Source organism: Xenia sp. Carnegie-2017, unplaced genomic scaffold (genome assembly GCF_021976095.1).
Source record: "Xenia sp. Carnegie-2017 unplaced genomic scaffold, XeniaSp_v1 HiC_scaffold_2, whole genome shotgun sequence".
Taxonomy (NCBI): domain Eukaryota; kingdom Metazoa; phylum Cnidaria; class Anthozoa; order Malacalcyonacea; family Xeniidae; genus Xenia; species Xenia sp. Carnegie-2017.
In genome coordinates, this window is record NW_025813482.1 from 2,593,617 (window position 1) to 2,614,928 (window position 21,312).

General features: G+C 32.8%; 2 protein-coding genes, 1 long non-coding RNA gene and 1 pseudogene across 3 annotated transcripts; all 4 read left to right on the forward strand.

Annotated features, from left to right (window-relative positions):
* Positions 1-4,845: 4,845 nt before the first annotated feature.
* On the forward strand, positions 4,846-5,441 carry LOC124440453. Its single transcript, XM_046990846.1, has one exon. It carries the CDS (start codon positions 4,846-4,848, stop codon positions 5,335-5,337), a length of 492 nt encoding a protein of 163 aa, XP_046846802.1. The 3' UTR covers positions 5,338-5,441.
* A 4,860-nt stretch (positions 5,442-10,301) lies between these two features.
* Positions 10,302-11,643, forward strand: LOC124439783. Its single transcript, XR_006946461.1, has 3 exons — positions 10,302-10,325; positions 10,446-10,475; positions 11,610-11,643. It is a non-coding gene; the product is annotated as an uncharacterized LOC124439783 (long non-coding RNA).
* Position 11,644: 1 nt separating this feature from the next.
* LOC124440454 (short-chain collagen C4-like) lies at positions 11,645-17,223 on the forward strand (the record flags this gene model as incomplete). The annotated part of the gene is made up of 3 exons (XM_046990848.1): positions 11,645-11,753; positions 16,498-16,668; positions 16,762-17,223. Coding segments are annotated over 3 exons (543 nt in total), but the record flags the coding sequence as incomplete, so codon positions are not given.
* Positions 17,224-20,643: 3,420 nt separating this feature from the next.
* LOC124440455 overlaps positions 20,644-21,312 on the forward strand; it is a 34,279-nt pseudogene continuing 33,610 nt past the window's right edge.

Genomic DNA, 21,312 nt, shown 5'->3' on the forward strand with positions numbered 1-21,312 from the left:
TTGTGCGCAATCTATTTCAAAAATGCTTCTCGGTAACACAATTCTCATTCTTAAAATTGTTACTATTTACAAACATTTTACTGCCAGATGATTCATTGGAAGTCTAACAATCTATTCCATTAATGGATTTTGCAAATCCTACAAGCTGACAACATAAACAACGTTGTCTTATCCGTTAAATTTTTTCATACACCGTTTAGTCCACTGCTATAGACGTACTACCTATGATACTATGTTAATTTTTATTTGTTCACGTACCATGAAAAGAATAAATTTCTAACAAAATGAATAATAATAATGTCCTTAAATTCACATTTCGAGATTAAAGTTTGCTGGCAGGCTACGCTACTGACTAAGTATTTATCGCCAACTATATCCTCACCGTAAAGCAAATAAACAATTGCTTCTTGCAAAAGTTTATCAGTAAATATTAATTCCCTCACATGGAGAGGCGTAACTAGAACGTTAATTGGGGGAGGGGGTGTATATTCATATATTACGTCGGGCCATACTAATTTCTTTTGAAAGAAATTGGAATTCAAAAGAAATCAGTAGCGCACAACTGAATATATGAATATAAACCCTCCCCAATTAAAGTTCTAGTTTCGTCTCTGCTCACATGAACTTTGTACTCTTTATTAAATGAATAGACAACCATTGACATTTAACGATCTTTAATATACAGCATAAACAAAATATAGCATACACATTACAAGGAACAAAGTGACCATAACCTTCCCCAAAGTTAAAAAAATAAGAACGACGTTGCATGATTAATATGTTGATGCACATTGTAACATTACAGTACTCCAGTTGTTTGTGTGAGTGCAGTCTATTAAAAGAATAGAAAAGAGGAACTGAAGGAAGTTTCAATCAAACAAAAGACCGAGCCAATCAAAGACAAAGGAGACGGTTGACAAATCAAATTTAATGCATTAATATGGCTACACAATGCCCAACGCACAATTATAAATAAAGGTTGTTTCAATGGATAGTTCTTGTTTTAACTGGAAAAATCATTATGGAGCTGAAGGAAAGCAATTTCATTCATTTGCTTCTGAATAAATTTGAGGGAAGCCATCGATTGGATGAAATATGAAAACAAAGCATATGATTGGATGAAACTGACTAAAAATATCACAGACATCATTGCAAGAGTTTACTTGTAACTGCAATAGCTGACAGAGAGGAGAAGTTTCGTCCTATAAAATAACGTAAAATAATGTACATCGCTACTCTCCAGATTATTTTCCTTTTTCTAATAAAAGTCATCTACTGCAATTATAATGATGACAAAAATGGCATGTTGAAGTTAAAAGACAAAGCAAAAGAAAGGTTTGTGGCAATCACTTGTATTATCATTTGATATTTTAGATACGATATGTTGTTTTGAAACTTGGCATATTTTATGATTACTGATCATATTTAGGTTGCATTAAAGTAACCAATAAAAGAAGTACTAAAAATCTTAACCAGTTGAAAACAATTTTCCCTACTCATACTAGCTCACAAATACACGTACACTTGTACGCACTCATTAAATAGGGATTTGCATGATTTTTTTATTTTAAACTCTTTTTTTGACTTATTAGATTGCAATATCCACATATTAAAGTAATATAGTAACAGTCATGTCTTTGACAAGTGCTGTTTTGCATTTCCAAAAGTAAAAATTACAAAAAATATTTACAATGATAGGCTATAAAAACGTGGGCGGAAAATTTCATCCTGCTTATTCGAACAAACGGTTCTCGGGATTTGTAACAAAAAGAGCGTCATTTTGCATTGAAGTTTGATAAAGCTAATTCTTTAATCAATACATACGCAGTAGTATATTCGCAGTATTGAGTTTGTTTTGTCATTGCTCAATTGTTTGAGGAAGTTTGATTTCACAAGCCTTGGCAGCTGAAGATTAGAGAAACTTGAAATGATTCAGACAGATATAACTAAGAGATTATTTATCATCTTGCAAATTTACTTGGGCATTTTCTCAACATTCGGACTTTGCATGGATACACAAAATTATATCGTATGGCGCTTAATTAAAGATTTATGAGTTTTTTTATTTCAAATTTATACTCCTTTTTATATGTTAAACCGTCTCACGTTTCACTGAATTTAAACTAGCTGCGAATTATCACTTTATTGTTACGACTTTAACTGTTTGTTAAGTATTTTTAAGAGACAGAATGTCAAAGTAACAAGTTGTCGAGGACTTCCAGGACTTCCAGGCAGAGATGGTGAGTTACACAACTTTCTTTACTTTTGAAGTTGTGAAATATTTTAAGAAAATGTTTACTACCACAACGTAGCTCTATTACTACTGAATTTAATTTTTCTAAAATAACCTTACAATTTAGGACGTGATGGCTGAGATGCTTCATTGCGTGGTGAGTTTCTTTTTAACAAAGGTCATTTTCTTTTTATCTGTAGTTCATGTGTGGTTAAATGTATTTCCTGGAAACTACGTTAAATCTTTTATTAACTTTTATACCCCTCTTAGCTAAATAGGCTTTTTGATCGATTTTGACAAAATAGCTTAAAAACTCGTATGAGGTAAATTACTACCTTTTTGGCAGAGTGCCATTTACGAGTCCGGATCCTGATTTTATGGATTCTAATTACTTAGATGTTTAATTCAAACGGAACGTAAAAAATCTATTAGAGATTTTTATAGCAGACTCTTTTCTGAAATGGTCAGAACTTTATACATGCTTTTTCCTTTGTCGTGTTTTGTGTGATAGCAGATTTTGTTGAAGAAATGGATGAGTTATTCAAGCCTTTGTGCTTTTTTATTCGCGTAATATTTTTAATGAGTTATTAGTTTTATTATTCTCGCTTTAGTATAGACGCGTTAATATTATATTCGCTTTGGCGTCTATAATGTCATCGCTAAAGTGTGATAGATATTCTGACTGATTTGATATTATGTGACTATATGTATAGATTTAGATGACTTGTGACATCTTAGATTGCCTGTGCTCTTGGTTTTGGAAAAAGTTGCACCCTTTTTGAGATAATTTTTTAGAGGGGCCAAATAATAAACGCAACGCAAAGAAATTGATTACACCATGAATATATCGAAATAAACAAACATGAGGTTTCAAAACTTGCATTTCACAATACCTATGAACCACTATGAATGTATGACATAGCACAATAATCATATTTATACATAACCCAATAATCTCTTTACACTTGGATTTGCTCATCACAAAAAATGAATGATATAAGAAAAATCATAAATATTGTTATGAAATTATGAAAAGTTTGACGCTTTTAAAAGTTGATAAAATTGTTAAACAATCTCTAAGCGTTATAAATAAACGATTTCAAATGACATATTGTTGTTATGTTCAATAAGTGCATGTTTTGCTCAGGGATGTATTGCTAATATTGATTGTGAGGGGGGGGGAGAGGTGATCTTATTCATATATATGCATGATATGCTGAATTAATATCTTTTGAAATGTGTGGATTTATAACATGTATATATGAATAAGAGGCCCCTTAGTTAGCGATAGCAATACATCCCTAATTTTGCCGTTAGAAAAGTTCAGAAAATATATTAGAATGCCAGAAGCAAACGTTTTTTGAGCTAACAAAGACATGTAATATAATATAGCATCCATTATCCATATAGGCTTACATAGTTAAATAGCTAATGAGACATAGAAATTATATTGGTAGAAGCTTTTATAAGATTAAAGTGTTCCATACTTAAAATGTGATCATTTACAATGGTTAAACCTGTAATGAAACTTTTTGATATTAGATGTTTTTTATTCAGTTTTTAACTGCATCATGTTAGAGCGACCTGTTGATTTTAAAAAAATGAGTACACCTTCAACAAAGTGGTATTCATTCATATATCATAAACGTTCAAGTAAGAAGTCAATTTTTAAGTGTCCTTCTTGTAAGGGAACCCCACGATCTACAAATTGTGTTTGTCTGGACACCAATGGGTGGCCTATAAGCCCCCTAATTTCTAAAAGTCGTTTTTTTCACCGTGTCTAACGGACATTCAAAAACTAATCTTGTCTAGGCTTCATATAGTCAAAGGTGCTAATAGCAAAGTTAAATATTATAAGGTCCTCGTGGTAAGCAAGGAAAACCTGGTCCAGCAGGTTCACCAGGACCTAAAAGTAAACCAACGTCAACCGGTGGAGTGGTCTATACCAGATGGGGAAGAAAACATTGTCCTAAAACAACGAAAACTGTTGAGATTTATTCTGGTAACAAAATCTACGTAATTGCGATTAATGGTTTAGCTACAACCAGTAGAGGTTTAAACAAGTAAAATAAGCATGTATGAGCGATAAAACTTCTGTTTCCTATTTTGAGTATTTTTTAATGGTTTCAAATACAAAGAAATCGGCTTTCTATTTATTTTTTAAATGAAGTCTTTCCCTTATGCTTGCATCAACTCACGATCAAACAAAAGACTTCTTGACTTCAAATTGCATGTCATAAGTTCTTTATCACTTGTTTTTTTTGCGAGACCTGCTAATGTTTACAATTCATCCGACCAATCGTCAAACTTTTTTACAGCGGCTCCCCTCGTCCCTTACGCTTGTGTTAAATGCTTTGATGAATGTCGTTCTTTAATCTTGTTAACGATCTTGATTTTGTTTATTTTACTCGTGTGAATCAGGCATAAGAATTTCATTAAATATGCTCATTAGAATTTTTTATGTGCTCAGAACGTAAATCTGGACTGTCCTATTTCTTTTTAAATGTAAATGTTCGACGCAATATACGCGAATTGACATTTGTATCATAACCTACGTTCTTGTAAAAACCAAGTAGTCGTATTCATTAGTTGCAGTTCTAAAGCATCTTTTTATGAAAAACAGGAGCAATTGGGGATCGTCTTATTCACACGGTGGGAGTGGATCAAATTATCTCTGTTTACCATTGAATCCAATATACGAGAAATACGCTGCTGGTGCTCAGAGTAAAGGAATCATTTATGGTACAGAATACGAGATTACTTCTTCTGAGAAACATATCTTTCCAAATACAAACTTACACGACCGAGATGCTCCATGTGCTGTATGCTATGCTAAGTCACGTGGTAGTCACATAATGATTCCAGCGCGCAATATCTGCCCTTCAGGGTGGACTATGGAATACAAAGGTTATTTAATGGCTGCACATTATACTCACAAGCGATCTGAGTACATTTGTGTTGATGGCAAGCCAGAAGCAATATTTGGATCTCATGAAGATAAAAATGGAGCATTATTGTATTTTGTTGAAGGCCATTATGGTTCTTTACCATGTCCACCATATACTCATGGAAAGGAACTTACCTGCGTAGTCTGTACTCAGTGATTTATTACGTTTTAATGCACATATGTACGTATTTTTCCATTATCTGTAGCAACACTACTAAAACATAATTTTTAATTTATTTAATAGTAACACATCTGTGACGTAACCATTATTTTCCTTTAAATATCCTGAGATGCACTTAAGTTCAATGATGAAAATACAAGAAGAAATATTGATCACCAAGAATTTATGACTTGTTATCTTTTTATGTAGTAAACGTAAGTTCTGAATGTTTTGCACAGATGATCTCTGTCTGTCTATAGTTCTGTCAATATCTCATGGTACTCATGGTAAAAGCAGAGTGCACAATTGTCTGATATTTTCTGTAACATCGTTTTACCAATGTCACTTGCGATTAGTTATGAAAAAGTCTAATTTGTAGTGTTTGGTTAGTCTGTTCCAAAGATATCTCGCTAGACCTATTTTCTGATTTTAGGGAAAATATTTTATTCAGGAATTAATTAACGTAATTTACTGAGGATAAAATGCAAAATTTCCAAACAAGACGAGAAATAAAAGAGAAAGGGCTGAGGTTGCCAGCGTGTTTTTGTATAGTTTGAAGGCTTGTATTGCCCAGTTGTTCTGTTGTTTGCTTTCAGCCGTTTTGAATTGTCAACAGATAGAAATTCAAATTGTGTGCAGTTTGCTAAACTTGACAAATTGCCATTTTCTTCACTTTTAGAAACTTACATAGAAATGGTAACAAAAACATTTTCACGTAAGCAATGGTTAGGTCACTTCTAGTTGCAGTTATGTATGTCAAATTTTTTTGCAGTACACAGCATAATTTATGCACAAATTATTGTATAAGATATCTTCTCTAAAATTTCCTGGAATTGGTATAACAATCACAGCAAGTTTTCCTTTTAATTTAAACAGACTGCAGACGTATCTTTTTTTGAGTGATTGTCTGCAACAGTGGCGGATCCAGAGTACGTCAAAATAAATTACGGCAGCACATTTTGGCGTATATTTACATTTCTAAAAACCTTAGAGGCTAATCCATTGGTAAAATTATATTCTTTAGAAATTAAAAACCAATTGTTTTTTTCTGAATGTAAATTGAATTTAAAACTGAGGAGCTATAATATGTTTTGATGTACATCAATCCACATTGATTACTGGGGAATAAGACCAAATAATACAAAAAACGCATCTCACGAAGGGTTAAGAAGCCACATGCATTGTTCAAACTACAGAAAGAAGGAAGTCACTTAAAGAACAGCATCCCAATAAATATTTTCAGCAGTTACTGACAGAAACATTTGCTTTAAAAGCTTTCATAAATACGAGTCAACCTTTTGACATTCATTGCATCAACAAAATTGGTGAGGTGGGACGCCAGATCCCAACCTTTGAACTAATGGAAAATCGCTCCCCAAATATTCAAAAGCTTAAATTAAACTGGGAGGGAGGGCTCTTCAGGTAATCCTTTCTGTCACCTGTCTTAAAAAATTAACAATTATCTTTTCCCGTCAGCTGGAGACAAGATCCAAGAGCAAATTGTCAAGTTACCTCTTCCCCTTTTTCATTTGTGGGTCGATATCTGAAACAAGTACTTACAAAATATTTACGAATATTGGTTTAAATAATTTCACTACGTAAAATGCATGTTTGGTAACCTTTCCCCATGTCTGAGCCTTGCAACACCATGACTACTTCATATTCTTTCTACTTTTTAATAAGACGACAATAAGCTAACTCACAAGTCAATAGCCAAGTAGCAAGGAGACTTGTAGCCATCAATCGTACTCAACAGCTGTTGTTTGAAATTTAGAACTTGCTTTGCTCCGCATGGAAAAAGAATACTTTAATATCAGCTCAGCGAAGACGAACCAGCTTGTGTTTTTTTAAGAGATATTAATTACATTTGAACAAATCTTGTGTTTGTAAGAGTCAACAAAACTTTGATTGTACATCGTTTGGCTATGATCAATGACTTACCCAAAATTGAGAGGAATCTTCAACTTAAGACCATGCAGTATGCACTACTACCAAAATCATTGGACATATGGAATATTGAAATCATCATTGACTCCACGATCTTTCATGAGGTTGACAAGGCGTTATTACTTAAAAGCTTATGACTCCATGGTAATTTGCTTATTCTATAATGGCCAAAAGATAACCAAAATATGTAACAAGATAGACATTTTTTCAGACGATATTTATCTGCGCATGCGCAGCAGCTACTCTTAAAAACTATTTACTCTTAAAAACTGTGGCTTATTTCTAGGTACACTCACACACATAAAATTCTGTCGCATCTTTTTGTCTATGCTAACACCAAATTTTTGTTTTATTTTTTCCAGTATACTAAGATAAAATTGACATTGGGTTTAAGTCAAATTCAATGATCACCGATTCTTTATTATAAAAGAAAAACAATAAATCGCGTGCACTGATTGATTTAGCTTGTTTATATTAGCCTCTGTGTGCAAAACAATCTGATCACTATCAATTAAATCAATCTCAAATTTCGATCTCTAGTTCTCTCAAAGGTATTCATGATTTTAATAAGCCTGTGAAAACACGGTTACATGTTTTGTTTTTTTATGAAATATTTATAGAATGTGCATTTTTACGTAAACCATGCAATGTTCTCTTCTTCTTGTTAACTCTTCATATTTATAATTGAGTACTAAAAGGACAATAATTTATTAGCAGGGATTTTGGTAGTTATAAGGGTGGAGCTACTACAAGGTCTATCAAAAAAACTGAACAGTTTGGAAAACGTCACTAAAGTCATCTGCTTGCAAGATCTGCAAAAACATTTGTTAGAAACAGTTGGACCAATGGTCTATCTGACAGTGAAATTATCGCCAACAATAACAATTTTCAAAATGAGAATTGTGTTACCTTATAAAATTTTTAAAATAGCTTGCGCACGAAAATGAGACATTTAAAAAGTAATTAGAACACACAGAGTCAAAATATGGCACGTTGTTCAAAAGTGCTGAATACATAAATTTTTTTTTGAATGCTGTTTCATAGTCCTCATGAATTATGCATAAATTTGAGCAATGCAATAATTATAGATTATCCAAATAATGAAATATAAATAATTAATAAATGTTTGCATAGCGTTCTTTTATGTTTTTGACAAATTTTGCCAAACTTTTTGGCTTGAACAATATGTGCCATATTTTAACCATATGAGTTCAAATTGCTTTTTAACTAAGTCATTTTTGTACGCAATCTATTTCAAAAATGCTTCTCGGTAACACAATTCTCATTCTTAAAATTATTACTATTTACAAACATTTTACTGTCAGATGATTCATTGGAGGTCTAACAATCTATTCCATCAATGGATTTTGCAAATCCTACCAGCTGACAACATAAGCAATGTTTTCTTATCCGTTAAATTTTTTTCATACACCTTTTTGTCCACTGATATAGTCGTACAACATATGATACTATGTTAATTTTTCTTCCTTCACGTACTATGAAAAGAATAAATTTCTAACAAAATGAATAATAATAATGTCCTCAAATTCACATTTCGACACTAAAATTTGCTGGCAGGCTACGTTACTGACTGAGTATTTATCACCAAATATATTCTCACCGTAATGCAAATAACCAATTGCTTTTTGCAAATGATTATGAGTAAACATAAATTCACTCGTATGAACTTTGTACTCTTCATTAAATGAATAGACAACCATCGACATCCAACGATCTTTAATATACAGCTTAACCAAAATATAGCATATACATTACAAAGAACTAAGTGACCAATACCTTCATCGAAAGTTAATAAAATAATAACAACGACGTTGCATCATTAATATGTTGATGCACATTGTAACATTACAGTACACCAGCTGCTTAGTGTCAATTCAATCTTTTAAAAGAATAGAAAAGAAGAACTGAAGGAAGTTTCAATCAAACAAAAGACCGAGCCAATCGAAGACAAAGGAGACGCTTGACAAATCAAACTTAATGCATTAATATGGCTACACAATGCCCAACGCAGAATTATAAACAAAGAGTGTTTCAATGGATAGTTCTTGTTTTAACTAGAAAAATCATTGTGGAGCTGAAGCAAAGCAATTGTACTCATTTGTCTCTGAATAAATTTGATAGAAGCCAACGATTGGATGAAATATGAAAACAAAGCATATGATTGGATGAAACTGACTAAAAATATCACAGACTACATTGCAAGAGTTTACTTGTAACTGCAATAGCTGACAGAGAGGATAAGTTTCGTCTTATAAAAAAACGTAAAATAATGTACATCGCTACTCTCCAGATTATCTTACTTTTTCTAATAAAAGTCATCTACTGCAATTATAATGATGACAAAAATGCTATGTTGAAGTTAAAAGACAAAGCAAAAGAAAGGTTTGTGGTAATCACTTGTATTATCATTTGATATTTTAGATACGATATGTTGTGTTGAAACGTGGCATATTTTATGATTACTGATCATATTTAGGTTGCATTGAAGTAACCTATAAAAGAACTACTAAAAATCTTAAACAGTTGATAACATTTTCCCCTACTCATTCTATCTCACACATACACGTACACTAGTACGCACTCATTAAATAGGGATTTGTATGATTTTTTTGGTTTAAACTCTTTTTGTACCCCCAATTATTGAGTTTGTTTTGTCATTGCTCAATTGTTCGAGGGAGTTTGATTTCCCAAGCCTTGGTAGCTGAAGATTAGAGAGACTTGAAATGATTCAGACAGATTTAACTAAGAGAGTATTTATCATCTACCAAATTTACTTGGTTATTTTCTCATTATTCGGACTTTGCATGGATAAAAAATACACAAAGTTACTTCGTATGGTGTTTAATTAAAGATTTATGAGTTTTTTTATTTCAAATTTGTACTCCTTTCCATATTTTAAATCGTATCGCGTTTCACTGAATTTAAGCTACCCCGAGTTATTTCTTCATAGTTACGACTTTAAGTGTTTGTTAAGTATTTTTAAGAGACAGAATTTCCAGGACTTCCAGGCAGAGATGGTGAGTTATATAACATTCTTTACTTTTGAAGTTGTGAAATATTTTAAGAGAATGTTTACTACCACAACGTAGCTCTATTACTACTGAATCTAATTTTTCTAAAATAACCTTACAATTTAGGGCGTGATGGCAGAGATGCTTTATTGCGTGGTGAGTTTTTTTTAACAGAGGTCATTTTCTTTTTATCTGTAGTTCATGTGTGGTTAAATGTATTTCCTGGAAACTACGTTAAATCTTTTATCAACTTTTATACCCCTCTTAGCTAAATAAACTATTTGATCGATTTTGACAAAATAGCTTAAAAACTCGTAAGAGGTAAATCTATTAGAGATTTTTATAGCAGACACTTTTCTGAAATGGTCAGAACTTTATGCATGCATTTTCTATTTGTCGTGTTTTTTTGTGATAGCAGATTGTGTTGAAGAAATGGATGAGTTATTCAGGCCTTTCTGCTTTTTTATTCCTGGAATATTTTTAATGAGTTATTAGTTTCATTATTCTCGCTTTAGTATAGACGCGTTAATATTATATTCGCCAAAGCATAATGTCATCGCTAAAGTGTGATAGATATTCTGACTGATTTGATATTATGTGACTATATGTTTATATTTAGATGACTTGTGACATCTTAGATTGCCTGTGCTCTTGGTTTTGGAAAAAGTTGCAAATTTTTTAGAGGGTCAATAATAAACGCAATGCAAAGAAATTGATTACACCAACAATACATCGAAATAAACAAACATGAGGTTTCAAAACTTGTATTTCACAATACCTATTAACCACTATGAATGTATGACATAGCACAATAATCATATTTATACATAACACAATAATCTCTTTACACTTGCATTTGCTCATCACAAAATAATGAATGATATAAGAAAATCATAAATATTGTTATGAAATTATGAAAAATTTGACGCTTTCAAAAGTTGAAAACATTCTTAAACAGTCTCTAAGCGTTATAAATAAACGATTTCAAATGACATATTGTTGTTAAGTTCAATAAGTGCATGTTTTGCTCAGGGATGTATTGCTATCGCTAATTGTGGAGGGCGGCTCTTATTTATATATACATGATATGCTGAGTTAATATCTTTTGAAATGTATTGTTATCTACGGATTTATAACATGCATATATGAATAAAAGCCCCCTTAATTAGCGATTATTATAGCTAATTGGATATAGAATTTATATTGGAAGCTTTTAAAAGATTGAAGAGTTCACTACTCAAAATGTGAGCATTTACAATGGTTGATAATATTAAAGTTAAATATTATAAGGTCCTCGTGGTAAGCAGGGAAAACCTGGTCGAGCAGGTCCACCAGGACCTAAAAGTAAAGCCACGTCAACTGGTGGAGTGGTCTACACCAGATGGGGACGAAAACATTGTCCTAACACAGCGAAAACTGTTAAAATTTATTCTGGTAAAAATTTGTTAGTCAAAAAATCCACGCAATCGTTGTTCATCATTTAGCAGTTGCGGTTCAAAAGAGTATAATAAGCAAAAGACGCCTGTTTCTTTTTTTCGTGAGGTTTACAAGGACAAAGAAATCGGCTTTCATATTTAAAACCTTCAATTGTCCCCAATTTTTGATAGAGCTTTTCTTCATACTTGCACTTTTTTTGATGTTTATGTCATATATATGCCATAGACGTATACGGGAGATATCATTTCCGTGGTGGTAAATATTTCTCTCAACTCACAATCAAGTTTTAGATATCTTGAAATTAAATAGTATGTAATAATTCCTTTCTCCCGTAATCTTTTGCTCTACTAATGCTACAATTTCCTCAACTTTTCAATATTAAAACTTCCTTGTGGAGGGAGGAGGAGAGGTAGCTTTAATTTTGTTTTCGCTTGTGCTTATGTTTATTTTTCCTATGTAAACCATGCATGAGAGTTTCATGACATATGCTAGGCAGAGTCCTTATGCATTCAGAGAGTGTAATAGCTTCAACTATAAATGTTTGACGCAATTTAAAAGAATATGTGGATAAGATACACGTGTATCATAAAGGACTTTAGTACATATATAGAGACCTTGTAAAAACCATTTAGTTATATCAAGTAGTCATAGTTCTATAGTTTATGGTATAATTCTTATGAAAAACAGGAGCAATGGAAGGATCATATTATCAAGACAGTGGTAGTGGATCAAATTATCTTTGTTTACCATTGAATCAAACATACGAAAAATATGCTGCTGGTATTCACAAAACAGGGTTTATTCACGGTGTTGAATATCGGATTATTTCTGCTGAGAAACATATATTTCCAAATCCAAACTTAAACGACAGAGAAGCTCCGTGCGCTGTGTGTCATGCTAAGTCACGTGGTAGTCACATGATGATTCCTGCGCGCAATGTTTGCCCTTCAGGATGGACCTTGGAGTACAATGGTTATTTGATGAGTGAATATGCTTATCATAAGCGATCCGAGTTAATTTGCGTTGATAGCAAGCCTGAGGCGATATTTGGATCTCATGCATACAAAAAAATATGGGGCATTTCTGTATTTTGTTCAAAGTTATTGTAGTTTTTCTTTACCTTGTCCACCATATCTCCATGGAAAGGAACTGACATGTGTAGTCTGTACTCAGTAACTCAGTGTATCGTAGTAATTTTGGTGGAAAGACGTATCTAAATTTGGTAGTCTTACCTGGAAAAAACTATAAAAAAGACAGTTTTTGATTTATCTTGTAAAAATTACGTTCCCATTATTTTTGTTCTAACGTTTTATGTACTTAAGTTTGGGAGAATTATTTCTTATTTTTAGTTTTTTTTAATTTTTATGAATACACCAGAAAAAAATGTTTGTTCTCGCTAATGAGGATTTGCAATGACTTTTTATGAGTTTTTTATGTTACTACACAGTAAATTTTTTGAAACGCCCCGTTTATGTCGAATCGAAAACGCATCGTTTTAATTGCATCCACACCAGCGTTTTCATAGCATTTTCGGCTACCCACACTTAAACACACGAAAACGATGAATATGTGATATATTTAACTGCGCATGCTTATACATAAAGCAGCAACGGTTGCTTGTTGCGGCCACTGATATATATATATATATATAAAGACTGGATAACGCAACCTAATTCTGGTGCCTAGAAAATTTTGAAAGCGGCGGCCATATTGGACTATCAACTTTTAGTATATATTTTATAATAAATTTTTGTCGTATTTTGTATTTTTGTTATTTTCTCTTTCAGAAATCATGCCAAATGTTTTATTATGATAAGATTTTTTTATGAGAAGATTTCTATATGAAATTTAGCAAACATGAGTTTTTGCTCAAAACCGTTCTATTGCAGCCTTGCCATCATAATAATTTTTTTTTGTCCCAAGACTAAAACATATGATCCAAAATAAATGCAAGAGTAGCAGTTTGTTATATAAAACCTATATAAAAAGTGAAAAAGTGGATAGCCCAATATGGCGGCCATTCGGCTTCAAGTGAAGCACTAAGTTGTGTTATCCAGATTCATTCATATCAGTGGTTGTGACATCAAGCGCCATTTTACGCCATTTCAAGACATCATTCACGTCATTATTTTTAAAAGGCTCCATTTTTGATCGTCCACTTCAAAACAAAACGCACAGCTTCCATCTTCAAACAATAACTCATATGTTTTCTTTCCATCAAAAGATCTATCAAACGCTGTCATTTTGGCAATGGCTTTTTCCATAGTTATCTTGCTTTTTTTGCAATATTACCTCTTCATTGCAAGCATTTGAGTAAACCATCTTTGAACCTTTCTAGTACAATAAATGTTTTTACTTCTTCATTTCGGTTCAATTTATAACTTTCTTAGCTGATCGAAAATGTGCACAGTTCTTTTTGCTTGACTTCTTCTTCAAAACTGTACAAATGTGAGTACCTTACTGCAGGTGGTTTCCGGTGGTTATAACACATTCTTCCTTTCATTTTGGTCGAACATAAGACTATGGGAATTTGATCAATTGTTGTACAAGTTAATATAGAGGTTGGTGTAGCTAACTCATAGCTTGATAGATTACGTCTTGAGTTTTTCGTATGTTGCTGTCAGTTTCTGAAATTCAGCCGTGAGATTTTTATGTTCAAATGTTGCCGTGAAATTTTAAAATGTTGCCGTATTTTTAAATGTAGCTGTGAAATTTTTGAATGTTGCCGTGGGTTTTTTAATGTTTCCTTAAGCTTTTCATATGCTGTAATAAATTCATAAAAATTGCTATACATCGTAGCCTTTCTTACATCGTGGACATTTCTTTAGTAGCCTTGTTCAAAATAATGCTATTATCGTCGATGAATGGAAAGACATTGTTATCTTTATAGGATATTTATGTCTCAATATAGGATATTTATGTCTCAATATAGGATCTTGCAGCTTCCAAGGCTTGTATCATTCCACTGATCATCATCTGTATTTTATATGCTGTGGTTTCGCTGGACACCAGAACCGTAGAAAATGTTGTTCGATACACGGCGATTTATTATTTAGGCATGATACTTATCACAATTGGAATTATAGTGGCGTCGAAAATTGTGTAGGGCTTGGACACTTAATTATTCTAACGATAGTTAACTAAGCTCCATGCAAACTTTTATGTTTTGCATGAAGCTCAAAACTACTGCAATAATTATCAAACAAAATATGAAATTGAATGAGGACAGAATTTGCTTTTAGTTCTTCTTTTAAGTGAGTTTTGCGATGTTTGCGCAATAAATTAATGATCTCATATAATAAAAAGAATTTTAGTTAATTTCATTCTCTGTTGAGAATCAGCACTATGATGTACTCTCCAAAATGCCCGCTGTGACGTCACATGCAAACACTGTATAGGCTGTCCTCAAAAAATAGGAACCGCATTGGTCACTCAGAAACTTCAACATGTCTTCTTAAAAAATGGTTGGCATTCCCATTTATGATATTTGTTTCAGAGAAAAACTAGGGTGGAAGGGAATTGCTAAGGAAAAGCAGGTATATTTAAAACATAAAATAATTTGTATAAAGCAATTTTTATCTTTATTTTCATAACACCGTTCAGGGTGCTCCCTGTCAAGCTGATAGCTTGGGTGCACATGGTTCTGCTCATAGCAGGTACGCCACTGACATCATTGTATTCATAAGATAGCAACATAGTTACACGAAGGGCGGTAAATTATAGAGAAGATGGTTTCGCCGATGGTTTCGCTTGCGTGATCTTGTGATTTCTGTAAAGTTTCATAGACATGCATGAGTACAATCATAACATTTGAATTCATTCAATATTAATTTAAACAAACATCGTACAATTTGACGATACAGTTTGAAACAGTTTGATTTTTACTGACGAAAACTATAAAAAGTGAAAGCCAACCCGTACCAAATAGCCAAGACGAGGAACAAAGCAAGCTTCGTTTCATGTCCAATAATGCCATAAAATAAACCTTTTAATAACCTCGCTTTTTTTGTCTTTACTGAGAAATATCGGCCTTTTGTGTTTTTGTACAAACCTCGTCCTACGGGCTCGGTCTGTACAAAAACACCTCGGTCCGATATGTACCCGTAAAGACCTCGAATTCGGTTATTAAGGGCTTATTATCATGTTTAATAATGACTATTTTTATTTCTCATTCTATTAGTAATATTCTTTTTTTATTTGACTTGCTTTTGAGAGTTGATTAATTAGTAGAGTTAATAATTATTTCCGAAATTCTGAAATTCGTTTGTCAGCAAATATCTTTGCAACTATTCAAAAATGATATATTCAACGAGACGTGATATTAACACTAATATATACAAATATACTAATTTCAGTATGGTACCATCAAGTCACCAGGCAAATCCTGCAATGATATTCTTCAGAAAATACCAGGAGGCTGTTGTCTACCAGGACCTAAAGGTAATACCACGTCAACCGTTGGAGTGGTCTACACCAGATGGGGAAGAAAACATTGTCCTAACACAGCGAAGATCAGCGCAGTTATTCCTTCACGACTTAAAATATTTTAGCACTCTCAAACTATTTTCAAACATTTGTTTTTGATCATTTATCAATATACACTAACTAAAATATTTTCGGGAAAATGGAGATGCTCTTTAGTAAAATTAATGTTTTTATGCTTCTTGAAAATTAAAAAGAAATTAAATCATTTCTATTTGATACAAGTTTGCAATAATTTCTTAAACATTTTTGTTAATAGCAACTGGTAAAGACACTTTTGTTTACTGTGTTATTTTAAAAATAGGAGCAATCGTAGAAGCGCACTATACACACGGTGGGAGTGGATCAAATTATCTTTGTTTACCGTTGAATCCAATAAACGAGAAATACGCTGCTGGTACTCAGAGTAAAGCAATCATTTACGGAACTGAATACGAGATTACTTAAGCAGAGAAGCATATTTTTCCAAATCCAAACTTATACGACCGAGATGTTCCGTGTGCTATATGTCATTTTAAGTCAGGTGGTAGTCACATGATGATTCCATCGCGCATCATCTGTCCTTCAGAATGGACTATGGAATACAAAGGTTATTTAATGGCTGCACATTATAGTCACAAGCGATATGAGTACATTTGTGTTGAAGGCAAACCAGAGGCAATGCATGGATCTCATGAAGATAAAAATGGAGCATTATTATATTTTGTTGAAGGCCATTGTGGTTCATTACCTTGTCCACCATATTTCCATGGAAAAGAACTGACCTGTGTAGTATGTACTCAGTGACCAAAAATTGTTTTGGAAACATGCAAACTTTGCAAGGTTTAAGACGCTTTTCAGTATTTCTTCCGGAAAGGATATGTTTTATTTTTTTATAAGCATTAGTTACAACCACACCTTTTCATTAGTTTATATTAGATACGAAGAACTACATTGGTTTGATATTAATTTCTTTTCTGGATAAAATAAACATGGAACAACTTAGCAATGGTTCCCCTTGAGTATGTTTCTCAATAATAATTGAAAATGTATATTTACCAGGGGGGGAATTATCCAGTAGGCTGAGTAGGCTAAATATAGGTTGAGTAGGCTTAGTAAAGTCTGAGCAGGCTTAGTATAGGCTGATTATGCTTAGTATAAGCTGAGTAGGCTTAGTATAAGCTGAGTAGGCTTAGTATAAGCTGAGTAGGCTTAGTATAAGCTGAGTAGGCTTAGTATAAGCTGAGTAGGCTTAGTATAGTATGAGTAGGCTTATTATAGGCTAAGTAGGCTTAGTATAAGCTGAGTAGGCTTATAATGTGTGTGAATAAATTTGTTTGTAGCTGATGATTGGTTGAATCATAGAAATGAATCATATGATGGGACAAACTGACAACAAAAAGAAAAAAAATCAATCACGAAGTATCACTTGCAACTGTATGCCTAAGCAGAGTTAGTGAATTTTCATTGTTTAAGAATACCCAAAATGATAAAAAATAAACTTGTTGTTCTTGTAACTTTTGTTCTGATTTCAATTACATTTGTCAACTGCACATTAAAAGATGACAAAAAAATTGATATGCCAAACTTTCAAAACCAAATTGAAGAAAGGTTAGTGAGACTTTGATCTTGTTAATGTTGACTTACGTTTTGATAACCTTAGTGGTAGTCGTTCGTTTGTTTGAGGTTAGGAATTAAGCACAATACGAATACGTATGAACAAAGGTGGCGCCAGGAATTCCCCCGACGGAGGTGCTAAGGTCTCCGACGGGTGGGGCTGACTTACTTGGCCGATGTGACTATGCGCTTCCATGCAAATGTATTTTTCGGACAAAATTTTTAAAAATAATTATGAATCCTCGCTTTTACCATATCTTTGAAACATATAGTTTGTTTTGGAAATAATAATTTACATCTACATGAAAAATTAACACAACGTATTCGAGTTGTGAGAGCCGCAACGAGAACGCTAATTTGGGGAATGGGTTGTTTTTTGGGTGGTTTTTTGATATATTTAGTTGTGCCTAATTGATTTTTTTGGAAAGAAATTTAATTTTTAAAGAAGTCAGTCTGACAAAACTGAATATATGAATACCTCCACCTATCATCGCTGTACTAACAGACCTGCTAGTCATGCATGCAATCCTGGGATAGGCATATGATAGGCTATAACAAAGCTATACAGTAAGTAGAAAGAAAGACTTGGGTATATTCTAGTAATGTTGGATAGTAATAATCAAATAATAATTATCTCTGTCAAACCTTTATAAATATATACTAAGCTTTAATCAAAGTAAGAAGAGGATCCATTAGTTATTAGATATACTATTATTTTTTTCTTGTTTAACTTAAATATTAAGTTTGGGCACTTTATCTCAATGTTACCCTGCATGTTAAACTATTTTGCTGGTTGGCAGTTTTTTTTTTGACTGCATGTATATAATGAATCAGTGGTGTACAAGAAAATAATTTATAGGCATAAGAGGCAATATTAATAATGTACGAGTAAGATATAACTTCGGTGAATCATTCGATTTGATTGTTTCATGTTCAGAGAACAATTCTACTCTTAGGAAAGCTGGCATTCAACTTGTTCATTACGGTAGCAAAATCCAGTTTGCTCCCTCACCACAATGAATTCCTTACATCATAGGCTGTCCAGACGCTTGATGGTGATTTATCAATGACAATATCTGCAATAAATGTAAACTGTCAGAATCTGATGCTATTGCTCGTTTGAAACTCAAACAGCAAAGTTTTTTCACAAAAAATTTCCTTTCAAAGTTCGAAAGTCGAGTTGCAAAAAATAACAGACAGACAACTAATAGCGGGAAAGCGTTGTGGAGATTGCATATGCAAATATTTCTCATGTAGCATTTTCATTTCTGTTTTCTAATGAACATTCAAAAATAAGTATTTCAGAGTAACTTTATTATTTTTTAAATTTGATGTCGGATAGCTGACATGTATGAAGATTATTGCCAATACCGAGTGCTCACATTATTTTAAACGAACGGAAATAATCGACATTGGAAATTACATTTTTTCGTTATTCATTCCTCGACAAATCGTGAAATAGCTGTACTCCCCCCTTTGGTGCCACCCCTGCGTATGAACAAGACAACTGCTAACACGGCTAGCCTGACGTTTACTCCTTACTTTTTCTCTAAAGATGACTACTATTGTAAATTGTCATGTCAAGTTATGTAGCCTGTGATTGTGTCATATTATACATCATAGGATTATAACTGATATTATTAAATTGATGGAAAATACATAGATAGTTAAAAACTGTGGTTTCAGTGGAAATCGTGCACGTAAAATAAAAGTACTATAGTCATGTCAAGGGAATACTTTCTCTCCGCAATGCGTCGTTGCGGTAGGATGTGGGTAAAAACGAAACTCTACAAACGGAATGGCGAAGTTGCAAGTCATGTAAACGCCTAAAACCACTTCCTAATAATTATTTATAAATATAGCTTGCAAGCTTTGGTTCGGGGTTTCGGAAAAGTTTACTTTATTGGTGTATGAATTGGTCATAAAAAATTGATAAATTAGCAGTCGTATTGCAGAAGGCAATAGAGTTTGAAAACTCAGGTTTAGGATTGAAAGTTGTCCGTAATCTTAACGATATCATTTTAAATATTCCGTATCGCGAAGAACCAACGTAAAAATGTGCAAAACCACTGTAAATATCCCATCAAAGTGTTAAATAGAATTGTAAAAATACAGTCCTGTCGTTCGAATAAAGTTTTGAGAACAGTGAACCAGCACTTCGTAAAGATTGTGCGAAAACTACCGCTAAGGTTATCGAAACTTTAGTAAACATCAACACCAACAGTCCTACTCAGGACTTTATTATTATAGATGACCTTCATTTACAAACATTTAACGATACTCTGTGGTTCAAACTATTCATTATAATAAAAATACGCAAAGTCTTAATAAAGACAATAATAACAAGTTAAGTTTTAAGAAAGACCATTGGAGACATAATTTTTCTTACTGAAGATAGATCTTTTCATCTTGTGATGGAGATAAGCTTTATTTTCTTTTCTTGACCTTGTTCTAAGGAGAAGAATAATCAGTTATAAGTATGCACATTAAAATGAAGTCCTCAATAGGCTTGCAGTCTGTTTCAGAGCCTCATTGCATCAATTAAAAAAATTTAGTTCTTCATTTTAGCACAAGTATTTCTAAGAGAAAGAATCGCAAAGCAACAGCTTGTCAAGGACCTCCTGGACTTCCGGGCAGGGATGGTGAGTTATAATTTACTTAACAAGTCGTGATCGAGACTGTTTAGTTTTTAAATATATAACTACCACAATGACGTAAACGAAGTAGCTTTATTAATGAGTAATTGACTATAATTTCTTGAAAACAAGTTAAATTGATATTTTTATTTAGGGCGTGATGGCCGCGATGCTACATTACGGGGTAAGTTATTTTATTAACTATTAGAAACTTTTCTCTTGCCATATGGACTAAACCTAGTTACGTATATCTGCATGAGTTTCCTTTGATTCAGTTGTTTTTTACCAAGAACTTTACTGGTCGATGAAGTAACCGTACAGAACTTTCTGTAAATACAATACAAAAATATCAAAATTTGAGTCTAAGAAGGCATATTTAAAGGGCCATCAGGAGAACTGTGAGACAGTGTTTAATCAGTTAAAGGACATGTGTAGAGGGCATTATCGTTGATCTAAATTGCATCTGATATTTGATATAGAATACATATGTGTTATGACTAAGAACAACAGACTGTAACTGTAATATAGAATACAACATGATATGACTTTAAACAATAGACAGTAACAAACTAACTTCAAAGCATCGCAAATCTATAGCTTGTTTGCAGATTTCAGCATTATACTAAAGGTCTGTCCTTTCAAATTTAACTTTGAGACTTAAAAGTGTATTTGCCTGGGCACTATACATAATCTTATTTACACAATTTTTCAACAGAGTAACAATAAAATTTTAATTTTTATTGAAAAGGACTGTAATGTTGTGATTAACATTGTTCTTTGCAAAATAAGTAGTACATTCAATTTATTGATGAGTTATGTTAAGAGGACAAGCAAATAATTTT

Bases quoted from the DNA above. Each gene is read 5' to 3' on its own strand.
- LOC124440453 (XM_046990846.1), top strand. From the start codon at position 4,846: ATGAAAAACAGGAGCAATTGGGGATCGTCTTATTCACACGGTGGGAGT.